The sequence below is a fragment of the Loxodonta africana genome, chromosome 1, assembly GCF_030014295.1.
Source record: "Loxodonta africana isolate mLoxAfr1 chromosome 1, mLoxAfr1.hap2, whole genome shotgun sequence".
NCBI classification, from domain to species: Eukaryota; Metazoa; Chordata; class Mammalia; order Proboscidea; family Elephantidae; genus Loxodonta; species Loxodonta africana.
This window is the reverse complement of record NC_087342.1, coordinates 87,684,078-87,700,772: the sequence shown is the minus strand read 5'-3', so window position 1 is coordinate 87,700,772 and position 16,695 is coordinate 87,684,078. Positions and strand designations below refer to the sequence as shown.

The window sequence follows — 16,695 nt, the reverse complement described above, 5'->3', positions numbered from 1 at the left end:
GCAGAGGGGACAGGAGCTGGTTGAAGGATCACAGGAAATACAGCATGGAGGGGAGGAGTGTGTGATCACGTTGTAGGAGAGCAACTAGGGTGACATAACAATGTGTGTATAAGTTTTTGTATGAAAAACTGACTTGAATTGTAAACTTTCACTTAAAGCATAATAGTAATAATAATAATGTTTCAGAGTCCAGGAGAGGGCAGACTTGGCTGAAGAGTAAGAGTTTCCTGAGAGTGTGTCTCCTTTGGGTAGAGAGTAGCCCCATCTCATCCCTCCAAGGTACAAACTAGGCATTTTACAAATGGCAGCCTCTGGAAATCAGGCTGCTAATTTAATGTTATAGCTTGAATCTTCATTATCTGTACCCAAAAACCACAGAGTCAGGTCTTGCTGTTTGCCAAACACCACACCTGTTCAAGTTTGGGGCTGTTGTCATATGGAGACTATTTCAAGAGTTTCAGCAGGAGTAATGGAGCCAGCCAGGGAAAGCTTTCCTATTTATCTCACCAATACTGACCTCCCCACACCCCTGTAAAGCCAGCCAGCTGCAACACTAGGGCCAGGGACCCAGAGCAATGCTCTCACAGCCACACAGGAAGCAGACAAGCTTTCTCACATTGGATTTAATTGCAGGACCATACTACTATTTTATCTACTTGCTACAACTACAAAAGAGCAGGTTAAGTCCCTTGTAAACAATCATTTCCAAGAGGAAGGCCCACTTTATTTACATAAGCACAAGGAAACAGGCAGAAAAGGATGTCACTCAAGAGACTTAATGTTCCCTGACAGCAATGAACTGGCATGCATTAGGACATTTTGCACATTTACCAGGAAACTGTCCTGGCACAAGGATTATCAAATGGCTCAAGACTGCATTAGCCAACAAGTGAATATCTATCTCTAGCTGCTCCAAAGCAAGGCTATGGCCATGATCAAGTACCTCCCTATCTGGACCACTTTCATTCCTTTACCCCCCATACCCAGAGCCTCAAATGCTCCATGGGTTCAACGCCAAAGAAAATGACATTTCTTGTGATCAGTGTCTCTATTTACGGTAATCAAGAGAAGTGCAGGCAGTGAGCAAGCCTCAGGATGCCAAGTGATTGCTTGTTTCCAAGATAATCAATAAGATACTTATTTTGAAAGAGTCATGCAAGTTTGGAATCAATTATGAATGGGATGATAATAAAACTCTGCAAGAAGAAAAAAATTTTTTTCTATATGTCTTGTTTTTTTTGTTGTTCTTCTGTTGCTCCTTTACATTTTAATCCTTTTAATGATTTTAAAGTATACTTCTCAGGTATTTGTTAATGGTTGCTTTAGGACTTAAAATGCACATGTTAATTTATGAGAATGTACCTAGGATAGATGCTCACTTAGTTACTATGAGATACAGAAACTTAGTCCCTATACGTCTACTCTCTTACCCCCAATTTTCATTGTTATTGTTACACATATTGATCTATGTGTGTTACAAATCCAACAGTACCTTGTGGTAATTATTACTTTATATAACCTTTTTTTGTCTTTCAAAGTAGCTGAGAAAGGAAAGGAGAACAATTATCTATCCTGAGAGTTTATTATAATAACTTTCTTATTTCCATTTCTGATTCTTTTATTTCTTCCTGGGGATTTGTGCTACCATTTGGTGCCATTTCCTTACTTCTTTACAGCTTTCTTCTCACTTACATTGTTTGTGATATAATTGTCAAATATGCTACATTTTTATACATTATAGGCCCACCACTACAATTAATACATACTTTTATGCATTACTCTTTAAATCAGTTAAGAGAAGAAGAAATATTCTATTTCACTGTCGTTTATAATTACCTACGTAATTACATTTACTGACATATACTGAGATTCAAATTACTACCTGGTGTTATTAGCTTTCAGCCCAAATAACTTTTTTCAGTATATCTGGTAGGTGGGTCTACTAGCAAAAAATTACCTGTTTTTCTTATCTGATAATTTTTTTCATTTCACCTTCATTTTTGAAAGATAGTTTTGATGCATATGAGATTCTTTCTTGGTAGATTTTTCCTGTATTACTTTGAATTTGTCATCCTACTGCCTTCTGGCCTTCATTGCTTCTGATAAGAATTCAGCTCTTAATTTTATTTTCCCTTGTATATGATGAGTGATTTTTCTCTTGCTACAGTCAAGATTTTTCCTTTGTCTTTGTCTTTAAACCGTTCCACAGTGATATGTCTAGGTATGGATCTCTATGTATTCATTCTACTTGGAGCACACTGAGCTTCTTGGATGTGTAGACTAATGTTTCCATCACATTTGGGAAGTTTGAAGCCGTAACTTATTTGAATACTTTTTTCTTTCTCTTTCTCTCTTATTTTTTACTCCCGTTTTGCATAGGTAGGCATGCTTAGTGGTGTCTCACCATTCTCTGAGGCTTCCATAATTTTTTTCATTCTATTTTTCCTCTTTGTTCTAGAGATCGCATTATTTGTATCAATCTTCTGGTTTTTAAAATTATTTTTTTCTACCAGCTTAAATCTACTGTTGTGCCCCTGTAGTAAATTTCTTATTTCAATTTTTGTGCTTTTCTCTTTCAAAATTTCCATTGGGTTTTTTTTATATATATATATAATTTCTATTTCCTTTCTGATATTGTCTGTTTGATAAGATATTGTTATTGTGTTGTTGTATGCCATCGAATTGACTTTGACTCATATTTGAAGATATTTGAAGACTGGATCGGTGGTATGATGACAATTGATAGGAGCCCTGGGGCACAATGGTTAAACACTTGGCAGAAATGTTGGTGATTTGAACCCACCAGCCACTCTGGAGGAGCAAGATGTGGCAGTCTGCTTTTGTAATGATTTAAAGCCTTGGAATCCCTATGGGACGGTTCTACTCTGTCCTGTAGGATTAGTATGAGTTGGATCAACTTGATAGCTACAGATTTGGTTTGGTTTTTTGGTACGATGACAAGCTTATAAGATGATTGTCATCATGCCACCTTTTAGTTGCTTAAACATGTTTTCTTTGAACATATTCATAATAGAGACTTTGAAGTCTTAGTCTGCTAAGTCTGAGCTCAGTTATAGACCCTTTTGTTGCCTCCCTTTTATAGGTCACACTTTCCTATATCCTTGCATGTCTCAGATTTATTCGTTGAAAACCAGATATTTTAGGTAATATACATTGTAGCAACCTGAGATACTGATTCTCCTCCACCCCTTGGGCTTTTGTTATTTTATTTTGCTCGATTATTTATTTAGTGACCTGTTTGGACTAGTTCACTGATGTCTACTTATTCCATAGTGTGAAGCCTCTGATATCTGTGGTGATTTTTTTCTCTCCTTTTTGCCTTTTAAGTTTGGCTTCCTAGGAGTCTCTCTGGGGACAGCACTGTTTAGTGGTCAACCACAGATTGGTTAAGAGGTGTCCTTAAGCCCCTGAACAAGAAAGATTTTCATTTATTTATGTCAAATATATGTAAGACTTGAGACTACTTTCACTGTTCAGAGAGTTTATGATTTTGTTCCATGTTCAACCAAACCCACTACCGTCAAGTCAATTCCGGCTCATAGCTACCCTATAGGAGAGAGAAGAACTGCCCGATAGAGTTTCCAAGGAGTGCCTGGTGGATTCAAACTGCTGACCTCTTGGTTAGCAGCCATAGCACTTAACCACTATGCCACCAGGGTTTCCCCATGTTCAACCAGGGACTAGTAACTAAGAAGTTCCCTCTTGGTTAGCTCTCAGAGGGCACGGCCCTTTTGGACCATCAGGGATTAATTGGTCTTAGCTGGATTCTCTTTGACTGTCTCCTGCCCTGATCTTCACGTTAAGCTTCTGGCTGGTCTGCCTGTAGTTGTGTCACATAGAGATCTTAACCTCCACTAATTGGAAGCTGGTTTCCATATTGTTTTCAGCAATGTGCTGGGACATATAAAGATATTAATATTTTCCATGCTGCTGGAACACCTACAGTTTATCTTCTTACTCATATTTAATAAAAGTCCTAGAATTACTGTTAGTCACAAGATTAATATTAATTTAGCAATTAATTATACTCAATACAAATAATCAAAAACACTGAACTTCATGCAAAGTTAAGCTTCACTCCTTACCCAACTCAGGCCTATTCCAAGCTGGAAGTCTTCAGGGAGTGTAGGGGTGATTGCCACATTTTGTATATTTACCAGCCTCACAGTTATGTGTCTTTTCTCACACTTTCTAGGTTGTCTCTGATTTCTTAATGTGGAATTTGATGAGGCCTGTGGTGAGAAGGGCCTGAGGTGAGAAGTGGTTATGTTTGACTAGCAGAACGGCTTGCTTTGGCATCTTTCTTCTGGCTGTGTCAGATATTTAAAGTTAATTTTTTCTCCTTTGGGCACATCCATGAGCTCACTGATGACGTCCTAATATTAGTAACCTCCTTAGTTAACTGCTTGAAATATTGAGTGTGTTTCTGTGTAATGTGAGCACAAAATAAGAATATCCACTATCACCATTTGATCAACATTGGCCTGCATTTCCTAGCCAGCACAAAAACAAGAAAAAGAAATAAATTTTTTTTTTTAATTGGAAAGGAAAAAATGAAGCTCTTTATTCACAGATGACATGATGTGTAGTAGAAATTCAAGGGAATCTATAAAGATCTATTAGAATTTATGAGTAAATTTGCAAGGTCACTGCATATAAGGTCAATATACAAAAATCAAATGCCTTTCTAAATACAGCCACAAAAATACACAATAAAATTTAACAGTAACATCAAATACATAAAGGTAAACCTAATAAAACACGAACAAAACCACTACCCTGAAAGTATGTATCATTTCTGAGCAGATTTTTAAAGACCTTGATAAATACAGACAAATACTCTGTTCATGAATTGGAAGATACAATCTCTAAAAGAAGGCAATTCTTCAATATTTGCTGTATTGATTAAATAGAATTCTAATCAAAATCTTGCCAGATGTTTTTTGAAAATTGAAAAAATGAACTAAAAGTTATATGTCTATGAAAAAGATCTAGAGTAGCTCAGAAAAATCTGAAAAAATAGCATTAGGAAGTTTAGACCACCAGATATTAAATTATTATAAATTTACAGTAATTAATAGAATTTGCTATTATAAACATGATCAATTGAACATAACCACACAGAACAAATGAACAGGTTAGAGAAACCCACACATATACGGTCACTTGATTTATGACAAAGATACCACTGCAATTTAGTGGAGAAAATATTTTGTTTCTCAATTAATGATGCTGGTTTAATTAGATATCTATTTGAATAAAATGAGCAATGACACCTATCTCACAACATACACAAAAATTATGTTCTATGGATTAGAGAGCTAAATGTGAAAAGTAAAGCAAGAAAGCTTCTAGAATATAACACTAACATTATTTTTAAGTCTCTTTCTATGTTGAGATTTTAAAAATTTCTGTCACTGTTATTCTATAATTTCAGTATTATATAACTACATGTGAATTCATTCTACTTATACTGACCAATTTTTGTTGTGCTTCTTAAACCTGAAGACGTGTGTATTTGTTAATTCTGTAAAAAGTCTTGAAGTTATTTCTCTGAATATTGTCTGTCACCGATTCCCTTAAAAAATGGACAAATAGAGCAATAGATCTTCCTGGAACTATTATTAGATAAATTTTGCACCCTCTTTTTCATTTTGGTACTGAAATATATTTTTTATGCTTTTTAAAATAACTTCATTTATTTTTATTCATTCTGCAGGAAAAAAACTTTGATCTATCTTTCAGTTTACTAACTCTGGTTTGCTTTGTATTTTGTCTGCTGCTTAATCCATCTGTGGAGTTTTAAATTTCAATCATTATACATTATACTTATATAATGGTTTGCTTATTTTTCAAATGCACTTTTTCTTTTTCCTAGCATATTGTTTTTTAAAATGTTGTTTGTATTTTTTCTTTCATTCGTTTTATGATTGAAAAGCATATATTTCAGAGTCTCTTTCAGATTGTTACATTAGTTAAATCATCCATACAAGTGACAAAGTAATTCATTGCCCCCGAGGAAACAATGTAAATGATATAATGAGACTTTTCAAGGGTGACCTTTGTCTGATTGAAGCACTGAGTGTGTTTCCCTTGCAGAGTGAAACCTTAATAGAATCTTAGTAGACCCCTAAATTCCCAGAGGACATTGAGCCAGGTGACTCCTCAATGCTTGTATACTATGTAATACCCCAAACTGCAGTGCAACTCAGGAAAAATGAGGAAGGAATCTTAAATTGACTGAGTTTTCTGTCACCCTGATAAAAAGGGGTAGGGAAGGGAAATTAAATTGGAGTCTGTAAAAGTAAAGAAATTTACATTTTTCTACACCTGGCTTTGTGGGACGAAATTTAAATCTACTGTATTAACAAGAGTAACTCACTTGTAATTCTATGTTCTATGTTTCAGTGTTTTTATTGCTCAATGACAGTTCATTTATATAATAACTTTCCCTATTATGAGTTCTTTATTGCTTTAATTTCTCGATTGGCTTTGTTATGTTTTCGAATGTGTTTTGAATTTGTCTCCCAACCAGGAATTAAAAGATTTGTTTCAGCAAAACAGGTAGGATGTTCTTTCTTTTAAAACCTTTCTTAAAGCTACCTTCATGGCTTTATTCCTCAGGCTATAGATCACTGGATTGAGTGTTGAGGGCACAACAGTAAAAAAAACAGTGAGGAAAAAGTCTAGCTCAGTCGGAGAGTTAGAAGGTGGGTTTAGAAACTCCAAAGCTCCAGTAGAGATAAACAATATGATAACACCAAGGTGGGGGAGGCAAGTAGAGAAAGCTTTGGCTCTGCCTTTAGCAGATGGGATCCTCAGCACAGTAGAGAACATGTGTGTGTAGGAGAGGCCAATAGAGATGAAACAAAGAAAGGCCACCAAGGACAGGAAGCCAGTGACCCCAAGCTCACTGACATAGTCATTGGAACAAGAGAGTTTCAGGAGCTGGGGGACATTGCAGAAGAACTGGTGAATGATATTTTCACCACAAAAGTGAATAGAGAAAGTAGCAGCTGTATGCATGACTCCAGAGATGACTCCACTTATCCAGACAGCTAAAACTCCATGAACACAGGTGCTGACATCCATGATGGTTTCATAGCGCAGTGGAAGGCAGATGGCCACGTAGCGGTCATAGGACATCACTGTGAGCATGGCCATCTCAGAAGAACCACAGACAGTGAATGCAAAACACTGCAGTATGCACTCCCAGAGGGAAATATTGCCGCTATGCATGAAAGAGTTGCAAATGGACCTTGGTACAGTCACAGAAATATAGCATAGATCCAAAAAGGAGAGATGTTTCAGGAAGAAATACATAGGTGAGTAGAGACTATTGTCCACGGAAGTTGCAGTGATAATGAGAATATTACCAGTTAAAGCCCCCAAGTATAAGACTAAAAACAAAGAAGCATTTAAGATTTCTATCTCAGGATTGCTAGAGAAACTCATGAGAAAAAACCCACTCATCGTAGTGAAATTAGCCATATTCTTTATTTCCAAAAGTGATGCTGGCTGCAAGACAAGGTGGACACCCATAGGAAAAAAAATATATATTATTTAAAGGTAGAATCCACTTATTCAGTGAAGTTAAGGCATGAAGTTAGGATAGCCAGTTCATCACTGTAAGTGTGAAGTAGCTTCAAATACTAATAATTATGCTGAACAATTTTAAATGATGTTGACTCAGTCATAAGGAGGATTGCATAAGGTAGATTATAAATTTTCATGTCACCTATTTCAAGTAAAGGGAAGGACAATACATATAATTTTGCTATTGGGACATATATACCACCAAATTTTATATACATTAAAAGTTTCATTCAGTTCACAGACATACGGATTTATTAAGTAGTTTCTGAAGCCCTATTCTTTCCATTAATCTTTCTGTCTATTCAAATATCCCACCACCCCACTGGTTCTGTTACTGCCATTTTATAATTTTGTTTCATGTTTGAGAGAAAAATTCTTATTTTTTTCTGAACATTTATTGGAAAAATAGATAAAACTAAGAGAACATTGTGTATTGATAGTATCTATCCAACTATTGTGATAATCAAAAATCATTACCCTTAACATATAATATCATATAAACTGATCTGAAAAATTCTAAGTTTCTACCAGAAAAGTGGCAGGCCAGACCTTTCTCAGTGTATTCTTAAAAAGAAAATAAAATGGCCAATAAACACATGAAACAATGTTTGTCATAACTGAATTAAATAATGCTTAAAGTGACAATGAGATAGTATTTGTCCTAATTAAATTTTCAAAGATTCAAAAATAAAATGCTTAGAGCCATTGAGTATGAAGCAAGACAAAATGTAAAGCATGAAGCTAGAAAGGTCAAATTTATGTATACTTCCTAGAAACAACAACTCATTGAACAGGAGTGTTAAAACAGTCTGTACTTTAAACCAATTAAACTTATGCTAAATATTTTGATTAAATCATGTGAATAAAATGTGTTAAGAAAAAATATGTTTATTTGGAATTATTACATTAGTAAAAAAATGGACAGCTCTTATAATGTTCAAATCAAGTTTTATGCAATTAATTGTTTACCTACTGATATTTAAATGGCTTTGAAAAATATGATTATGAAGTAAGATACTGAACACTATTTTGGTTTAAATTAAATACTGTAGACTACATACATTGTATACAAATATGTATGAATAAATAAAGAATGAAGAGTCAAAAGGAATACAGCATATGGCAATTATTTCTAGATGGTTTAAAGGTTTATTATCTCTGGACAGCACTAAGTCCAGAGATCTGCATACAATAGATTATATAGCTCAAAGTGATTGATTTTTTGTGCCTTGTAAAATGCTATGTAATTATACTATGAATTGTTTAAGTCCAAGATTGATAGAGGGCACCTAGACCAGAAGAGGTAGTCATCAGCACACATCTAGTCTAAACCTACGTGAAAATTGACTCAATCTTATAGTGTGTGTGTGTCCATGTAGACATTGATCAGACGTTGAGGATGACACTTCATGCTTCTAAAGATTCTAACCACACATTTAGGAGTTCTTGGGAGGTGTAAATTTTAAGTGCTGGAATACTTCATGCTTCTAGAGATTCTAATGGCACATTTAGGAATCCCTGGGTGGTACAAAATGATTAAGTGATCTAACCAAAACTTGTAGATTTGAATGCAGCAAGAGGTGCTTTGGAAGAAAGTGATTTACATTTGAAAGGTCACAGTCATTGAAAATCCTAGGTAATGCAGTTTTACTCTGAAACATGTGTGGGTGCCCTGAGTCAGAATACTGACTTAGTTTCTCCTGCAACAATAACTCCCTTGGTGGTGTTTTCAGGGACTCTGGAAGGTTCCATTTCTATGTTTCTGGAAGAATGTTGCTGATTTTTCTGTCATGTAACCCAGCAGAATGGACTTCATTCAATGTATATGGGAATATTTTCTGTTTTACCCCAAAATGACCCTATTTGTTCTTTCCAGGATTTTCTTGTGTTTTATTTACATCAGGATTTCTTCCTAAAATAGAGAAGACCACTGGATAACTGGTTGAGATAACTGGTTGAGATAGAAAATATGCTCTTACATGCTTCTTACAATTCTTATGCTCTGAAAGTGTTTATCATTGGGGTCTTTTTTTATCCTTATTTTGTGCAGAGGGAAAGTATGGTTATTTTTCTGACATTATAATATTTTGATCTATCTTTTTTTTTCATTTTTCTACTGTTTTTGAGAAATTCATCTGTGATCTCTGGTATGCGAAGGAACTCACATCTCTTATAAACCACTCTTAAGGTCAATGAATAGTAAGAATACAAGAAATATCAAGTTATGTCATCCCAAGTGTCTTCTTCAATAGTCACACAAAGGAAAGCATTGCTGGGGAGATGAGAGTTACACTCCACTCAAGGTTCCTGTAAAGTAAATAGTTTACAGCTTTCTCATTTGGATTCCTAATTTTCATTGAAACAATTTACATTTGATAACTTTTTAATTTCAGCTTTTATGGATTAAATAGCAATGCCTGGCTTTATCACATCCCCTCAAACTCTATAACTCATTGGCATTCTATTGTACAGAATAATCTCCCCTTCTAGAGTCCAAAAATAAACTCACCAGAGCACATCCAGGATCTTCCACCCTAAACTTAGGGAGCAGTTGTCAATGTGAGTAGCTACCACTACGCGGAGGCTCATATCTCTGTATTTCACCCACTCCCTGTAAAATCTTTTCTGTGGGGAGAAGAAAAATAAGGTCACATTAATCTTCCTTTGGCCACTGAAGATTAGGCTTTGTTGTTCCTCTGACGTAAGCAGAGAAGTTCCTGTGTGCTCTGGGCATTTGGGGCTCCTTGTAAATACCCTAGGACCAAAACTTGCAATTACTTGAAGTTTCTTGTGATGTATTTTTCAGTTGAGTTGAGTTAATGGTCACATCTAGTTACTGGAAATTTTAGTTTATTTTGTTAATTGGACAAAAAAGCTGAAAACTGTTGTAATTTGTTCTTTAGATCCAAGAACACCCAATTAAAAAGGAGTTATATACCTTTGTCAGTATGTTCATTGCAAAATAAGTTCATGCTGAGAGTATTAATGTCCATTTTTTGCAACACTACAAAGCCAAGATAACTTCGATTGCATGTTTCTTATGTTTACAATTTATATATTATTACAAATATGTAAAATTTTAGAATTGGAAGAAACTTTAGACATCGTCTCAACTAACATCCCACTCAAATTATAAATTCGTTTTCCACTTCTATGTAGGTTTCCATCTATCCTTTGCTTGAATACTCAGTTACAAATCCCTGGTTGAAACATCAAAAAGATAAAGGGGTAGCTTTGTATAAAATTATTAAGGGCAGGCCTCCTGAACACGCTATGCTAGACTAGAAGGCCTCTAAGAATCTTAAGGACATGTCTTGTAGACCCTTTCAAACAGATAAAAAATGTTTCTAGGACATTTAAAGGCATTGGCTCATAGTATCTTGACAGCCCAAGCCAGAGTGGGGTCTTTCTCAAAGAAATTTGTGAAAGTGTCACTTATCTAACTGAGCAAACTTAAATAAGATTATAAAATCCTAATATGTTTTAAAGAGAATTTCATTGGCATCATCAATTCAACTTCATTGTCTTGACTGTAAAGGACAGAATTTGAAAAAGTCCCCAATTAGAAGAATTGCTATGTGACTGTTATGTGCCGCCCATTTTCCCCTTATGGAATGAGATTGGCTAGCATAGTCATCCTATATCTATCTTACCATTGTGCATTTAGTATGTGATGAACAGATAATTTGACCCTTTAGTTCAAAGTTCTTGGTTCTAAAGGAACCATACTTCAGGAACTATACATAAGAGGCTCCATCTGCACCTGATTTAGATGAAAAGACCTAGACTTTGAGGTAATGCTATACAACAACAACAATGCTATAGTGAGATGAAATTTTAGGATTACTAGGAGGAGAAGTAAGCATACTTTGCTTGTGGGGACAATGTAAATTATTTGCAGCAGGGGGTGGGACTGTGTTGGATTAAGGGTATTCATAAAGTCTTGATTCTGTTCTTGTTGAGAAAAAACCAGCTGTCATTGAGTTGACTCTGACTTATGTCGACCCTATGTGTTTCAGAGTAGAATGGTCCTCCACAGGGTTTTCAATGGTAATTTTTTTGGAAGTAGATCATCAGACCTTTCTTCTGAGGTACCTCTCAGTGGATTCAAACCTCCAACCTTTCAGTTAGCAGCTGAAAGTGTTGACCGTTTGCACCATCCAGGGAGTCAAGTGGGGTCTATTTTCTCTTACCCTGAAGCTGGATTGGCCAGTGACTACTTTGACTAATAGACTATGGAACAGGTAATGTTAATGCCATTTCTGGACCTAGACTTTAAGAAAACTGGAAGCTTTTGACTTGGTCTGTTGGCCCCTGAGCCACCACGCAAAAAATCTGCTCTGAGACTTCCCTGCTGAAGAATCACATGCTAACCACATTGAGAAGCTGGAGAGAAGGAAAGAGAGACTTTGTCACCTCCTACCTATTCAATACCCAGCTGTTCAAATCATCCCTGCTGAGGCTCCAGACATGATTAAGTAAAGTCAACCCCTCCAGGCTGTGCTCTTCCCAAATTTTGGCCCACAGAATCATGCAATTTAATGAAATAAAAGCCTTTAAGCCACTAAACTTTGGGGTACTAGTTCATATATTCATTAGGCAGCAATATATAATCAGACCCCCATGAGAATCTCAGTTCCCCGTCTCTATGCAGATTATGTCATCTGACAAATTCTCACCAAGAAAAATGCTAGCAGAAATGATGTATTACCGCTACTTTGAGACAGTTCAGAGGGGAAAGTGCCTTCTCAACACAAACATCTTCTCATCAACAAAAATAGAATTGAAAGACCAAAGTAGGTGGAATTGAAGATAGAAAAAGCACAGGGCAGAGGTCAGAGTCAAATTTTTTGGGTTTGTAAAAGTGGATGTCGAGACTGTGAATAGTCAGTTCAGCAGTTCAAGATTGTTTTGCAGTGTTGTCTGTCTACCTAAACAGTTATAAATACTGGCACCCCTCATTCTTTCAGGGACAGCAAGCACTTCTAGGTACTTAGAAAGTGGGGAACATATTACCTTTTGTCTATTAACTCAAGAAATACCTCAGCAACTACAACTTCAACATTTTCAGTTTAGATAAAGTTTGTTCCAAGAAAGAAAAACAAATGAAAAATTTGATGCATTATTCATATTTATTTGTATTACATCATATTAGAATCTGTCAAAAATGGGGATAAAACCCAGTGCCGTCGAGTCGATTCCTACTCATACCGACCCTATAGGACAGAGTAGAACTGCCCCAAGGAGCACCTGGTGGATTCGAACTGCTGACTCTTTGGTTAGCAGCCGTAGCACTTAACCACTACGCCACCCGGGTTTCCAAAAATGGAGATAGAAATAGAAAAACAAATAAAAAAATGGGAAGGGTTTTGAAAATCATCATTTTCTGTCACCAAGTGCTAAGGAGAAAATAACACACTAATGAGACGGTAAGGGATTTTTGAGTTTTTCTTTCAACCTAACTCCACTTTTAACTATATTTCACAGGAGTCATTGATAGCTTGGTCAGTTCGCTCTGGCGATAGAGGTGCCAGAACTCTTTAGATGAGTCATTAGTTATTTTATTTCTGTTAATTAGTGATTACAGTTCATTTGTTTTAATTACTTATTTGCCTTCCTGTCTGGCAAATCAGAAATCATGACATACCTCTTAAGAATTCTTACTCATATGTGAATTAGCATTTGCGTTTACAATTAAACAATCATGGTCCTAAATTAAAATCCTCAAAATAGAAAAGCGTAATAATTTCATTGTTCACATTGAAATGTGTTAACCTAAATGGATCACATAAATAAACAAATCTGAATATTGTCCATACACCCAATACTTGGGTAATATAGTCGTATTTCTACACCTGATTTCACATCAGAACACATCAGAATATACAATAAATCAATTATATCAGCTGATATCCCAAAAACCAGTTCAGCATGAGGGTTGCATGTTTAGTGTCCAACTTGTTTAAGTTTCTTTTATACTACCTACCTACTAGTATTGTTGGACTTTACCATTTATATTTCTTTTATTCAGTTCTCAGTTTCATACATATTCCAAACAATTTGAGAAGCAGTACAAATTCAAATCTCAACTTTCTCATTGCCTGCTTATTTATGCCTCAGAAGAGTTTTCTAGATCCTTCAAGTCATAGCTTCCTTCTGATCACCCTGATCAAAGCCTTCTTCACTTCCTTGTTCCTCAAAGTATAGATTAATGGATTTAGTACAGGAGTGACCACAGTGTACATGATGGCAATGACCCTGTCCTCATCCATGGAGCTATCTGAGGTGGGATGAATATAGGTGAAGACAACAGGAGCATAGAAAAGAATGACTACCATGAAGTGGGAGGCACAGGTGGACAATGCTCTGTGAAGCATCCTGCATGAATAGGTCTTGAAGAAGAGGCATGTGATGATATAGAAATAGGAGAGAATTGTGAGAAGAAATGAGCCCATGGCAATGGTCCCTGTGACGGTATTGAGCAGCCACTGGTTGAGGTCAGTGTTCCCACATGCCAACTCCAGCAAAGGCTTAATATCACAGAAGAAGTGATGGATTTGGTTGGAGCCACAGAAGTTCAAGTGAGAGGTCATTATGGAATGCAGCATGGCATGGAAAAACCCAATGACCCAGGTTGTACTAGCCATCTGGATGCAGCGCTGATGATTCATGATGACATTGTAACGAAGTGGTTTGCAGATAGCCACGAAGCGGTCCAAGGCCATCACAGCCAACAACATGGCCTCTGTGCTGCCCAGGAAGTGAAAGAAATGAAGCTGGCTTATGCATCCCACAAAAGAAATTGCTTTGTGTATAGAGAGGAAGTTCTCTAGCATCTTTGGCAGTGTCACTGTGGAGTAGGAGATATCTAGACACGAGAGGTTTCCCAGGAAGAAATACATGGGTGAATGGAGTCTTGGATCAGAGATGACAATCATCAGGATAGCTCCATTCCCAGCCACAATGCCAAAGTAGATGGTGAGGAAAACCACAAAGAGAACAGGTTGCAGTTCTTGGATGTCTGTCACTCCCAGGAGGAGAAATTCAGTGACTGAGGTTTGATTTAGCATCACTTAAAAGAAAAGGTAAAATAATATATGGAGCACTATCTCTAATGAGGAAAAGAATCCTCTCAGCCCAGGATTTTCTCTCCAAGACAAAAATGTCTTGAGGAAGAATATGGTTGTTTGGAAGGATCCCAGGTGGTGCAAATGGTTTGTCTTCCACTACTAATGGAAATGTTGGTGGTTTGGACTCACCCACTGACTTGGTAGAAGAAAATAGGACTTAAGGATTTCAACTAATATCAGTCTTATAGGACAGAGTAGTACTGCTTTATAAGGTTTCCAAGGAGCAAGTGGTGGACTTGAACTGCCAACCTTTTGTTTAGCAGCCAGAGCTCTTAACCAGAGCTCTTAACCACTGTACTAACAGGGCTTCACAAATGGTATAGTGCTTCCATGTTCTAGTTGCTCTGGGACTTGTCTTTCTTTATCATATCCCTGATTCCCTGAGTAAATGAAGTTCTTCCTCCAATCGGCTCATCAGTTCCTCCCTTAGATCACCCAACACTGGCCGGTTCTCGAAGTACCTATGGCTTCAGTCCCCTTGAAGTCCTATCTTCTCTTGTGATCTATTTCCTTAAGTCCTATTCTTACCCTGCCTGCAATGACATCACTCTTCAGATATTAAGGAATATTCTGCCTCAAGTCAATTTCATCATGTTCACTTCTAGCTCCACTGATCTGGCAGTCAAGTTGCCTTCCATCACCCCAAAAGCCTATAGGCTGCATATTGGTTCTTTCCAAAGTCCCCATAGATTTCCAGTTCTTCTCATTCAAAAAGCATGTTTTGTCTTTTTTGCCGTTTCCATCAAAAAAAAAAAAAAATTCTGTTTTCTACTAAAGAAACACATTTTCATTTCACTCACAGAATGGAAATGATAGTGTTTTCTTCAGTGACTGTTAAAATGCTTGATAAAATTGTAAATAAGTTAATTTCAAGAAGGTTTAATGCTTGACTGAACTCAGGCAATTTACTGAAAGGCATCAAAACATTTTAATTTTTTTCTTCCATTATTTGAAAAGTTGTTTTTGTTTTAGTTGCCTTGCATCGATTCCAACTAATGGCATCCTTATTTGTGCAGAGTGGATCTACTCCAGATCGGAATCCCAGACATAGTGAGGGAGGGGAGTTCAAGCAGGACATTGGCCCTCAGATGCAAGTCCAAGAGGGTACCAGATGAGGCGTGCAATGGCATCTGGGGTGCCACAAATATGAAAGGCACCTGACTGAGGCAGCCGGACAAAAAGGGGAAAGGCATTCTGCTGATGCATCACAGCCATCAACGTCAATTCATCTTGAAATTGGGAAGGGCACAACTTAGAGATTGCCCCTGGGTCCTTGTTACCCTTTCTAGGCCTCTATTTGGAAGTAGATCACCAGGCCTTAATTCCAAGGTGCCTCCGGGTGGGTTTAAACCTTTTGGTTAGTAGCCTAGCTCTTAAACTGTCTCCTTTAGGTACAATGACAAATGCAGACATACTTTTGTGAAATAGCTTCCTCTTTGTTCCTTTCATTTTCAGATGTAGTGGATTAGCATTTGCTCAATGGAGGAGGGGATGAAGCAAAGATGTGATAGAAATTTATAAGAATGGGAGGCACTGAGAGAAGTGTAAGAACTGTAAGGAAGATGCAGATTGGGTAGTTTCCTATAAAACCCAGTACCCAGACTCATTTAAAGTTGGAGAGGCCACTGATTGTAGGTGAAAGTGATCTAAGGTGAGCAAGAGTGAAAAAGTGAATGAATTAGGGAACACTTTTAGGGAGCAAATGAGGTTCTGGGTTTTTAATATGTGGGAGCAATTTTGAGAAATTAACTAGAACACCTTCATGAAGGGCTGCCTTCAAATCATTCAGTGTAACTTTTTTCGAGAGCCATGTATATTTTGTGTATTTAAAAAAATTTGACCATTGCTGTTTAAAATACAGGTGACATGGCCAAAAATCATTTTTGACTCTCTGGCCCACAAAGCAGTATTATATATACATATATAAAAAAAGAAGGAAGAAATTAGA

General features: G+C 36.7%; 2 protein-coding genes across 2 annotated transcripts; both read right to left on the bottom strand.

Moving 5' to 3' along the window:
• Positions 1-6,573: 6,573 nt before the first annotated feature.
• LOC100674004 (olfactory receptor 14J1-like) lies at positions 6,574-7,512 on the bottom strand. The gene has a single exon (XM_003421843.4). The coding sequence runs from the start codon at positions 7,510-7,512 to the stop codon at positions 6,574-6,576; it is 939 nt and encodes a 312-aa protein (XP_003421891.3).
• Positions 7,513-13,760: 6,248 nt separating this feature from the next.
• LOC100673724 (olfactory receptor 12D1-like) lies at positions 13,761-14,687 on the bottom strand. Its single transcript, XM_003421842.3, has one exon. It carries the CDS (start codon positions 14,685-14,687, stop codon positions 13,761-13,763), a length of 927 nt encoding a protein of 308 aa, XP_003421890.2.
• Between the last annotated feature and the right edge of the window lie 2,008 nt (positions 14,688-16,695).

What these genes read in the sequence shown, in the direction of transcription:
- LOC100674004 (XM_003421843.4), bottom strand. Translation starts at nt 7,512, where the DNA reads ATGGCTAATTTCACTACGATGAGTGGGTTTTTTCTCATGAGTTTCTCT.
- LOC100673724 (XM_003421842.3), bottom strand. Translation starts at nt 14,687, where the DNA reads ATGCTAAATCAAACCTCAGTCACTGAATTTCTCCTCCTGGGAGTGACA.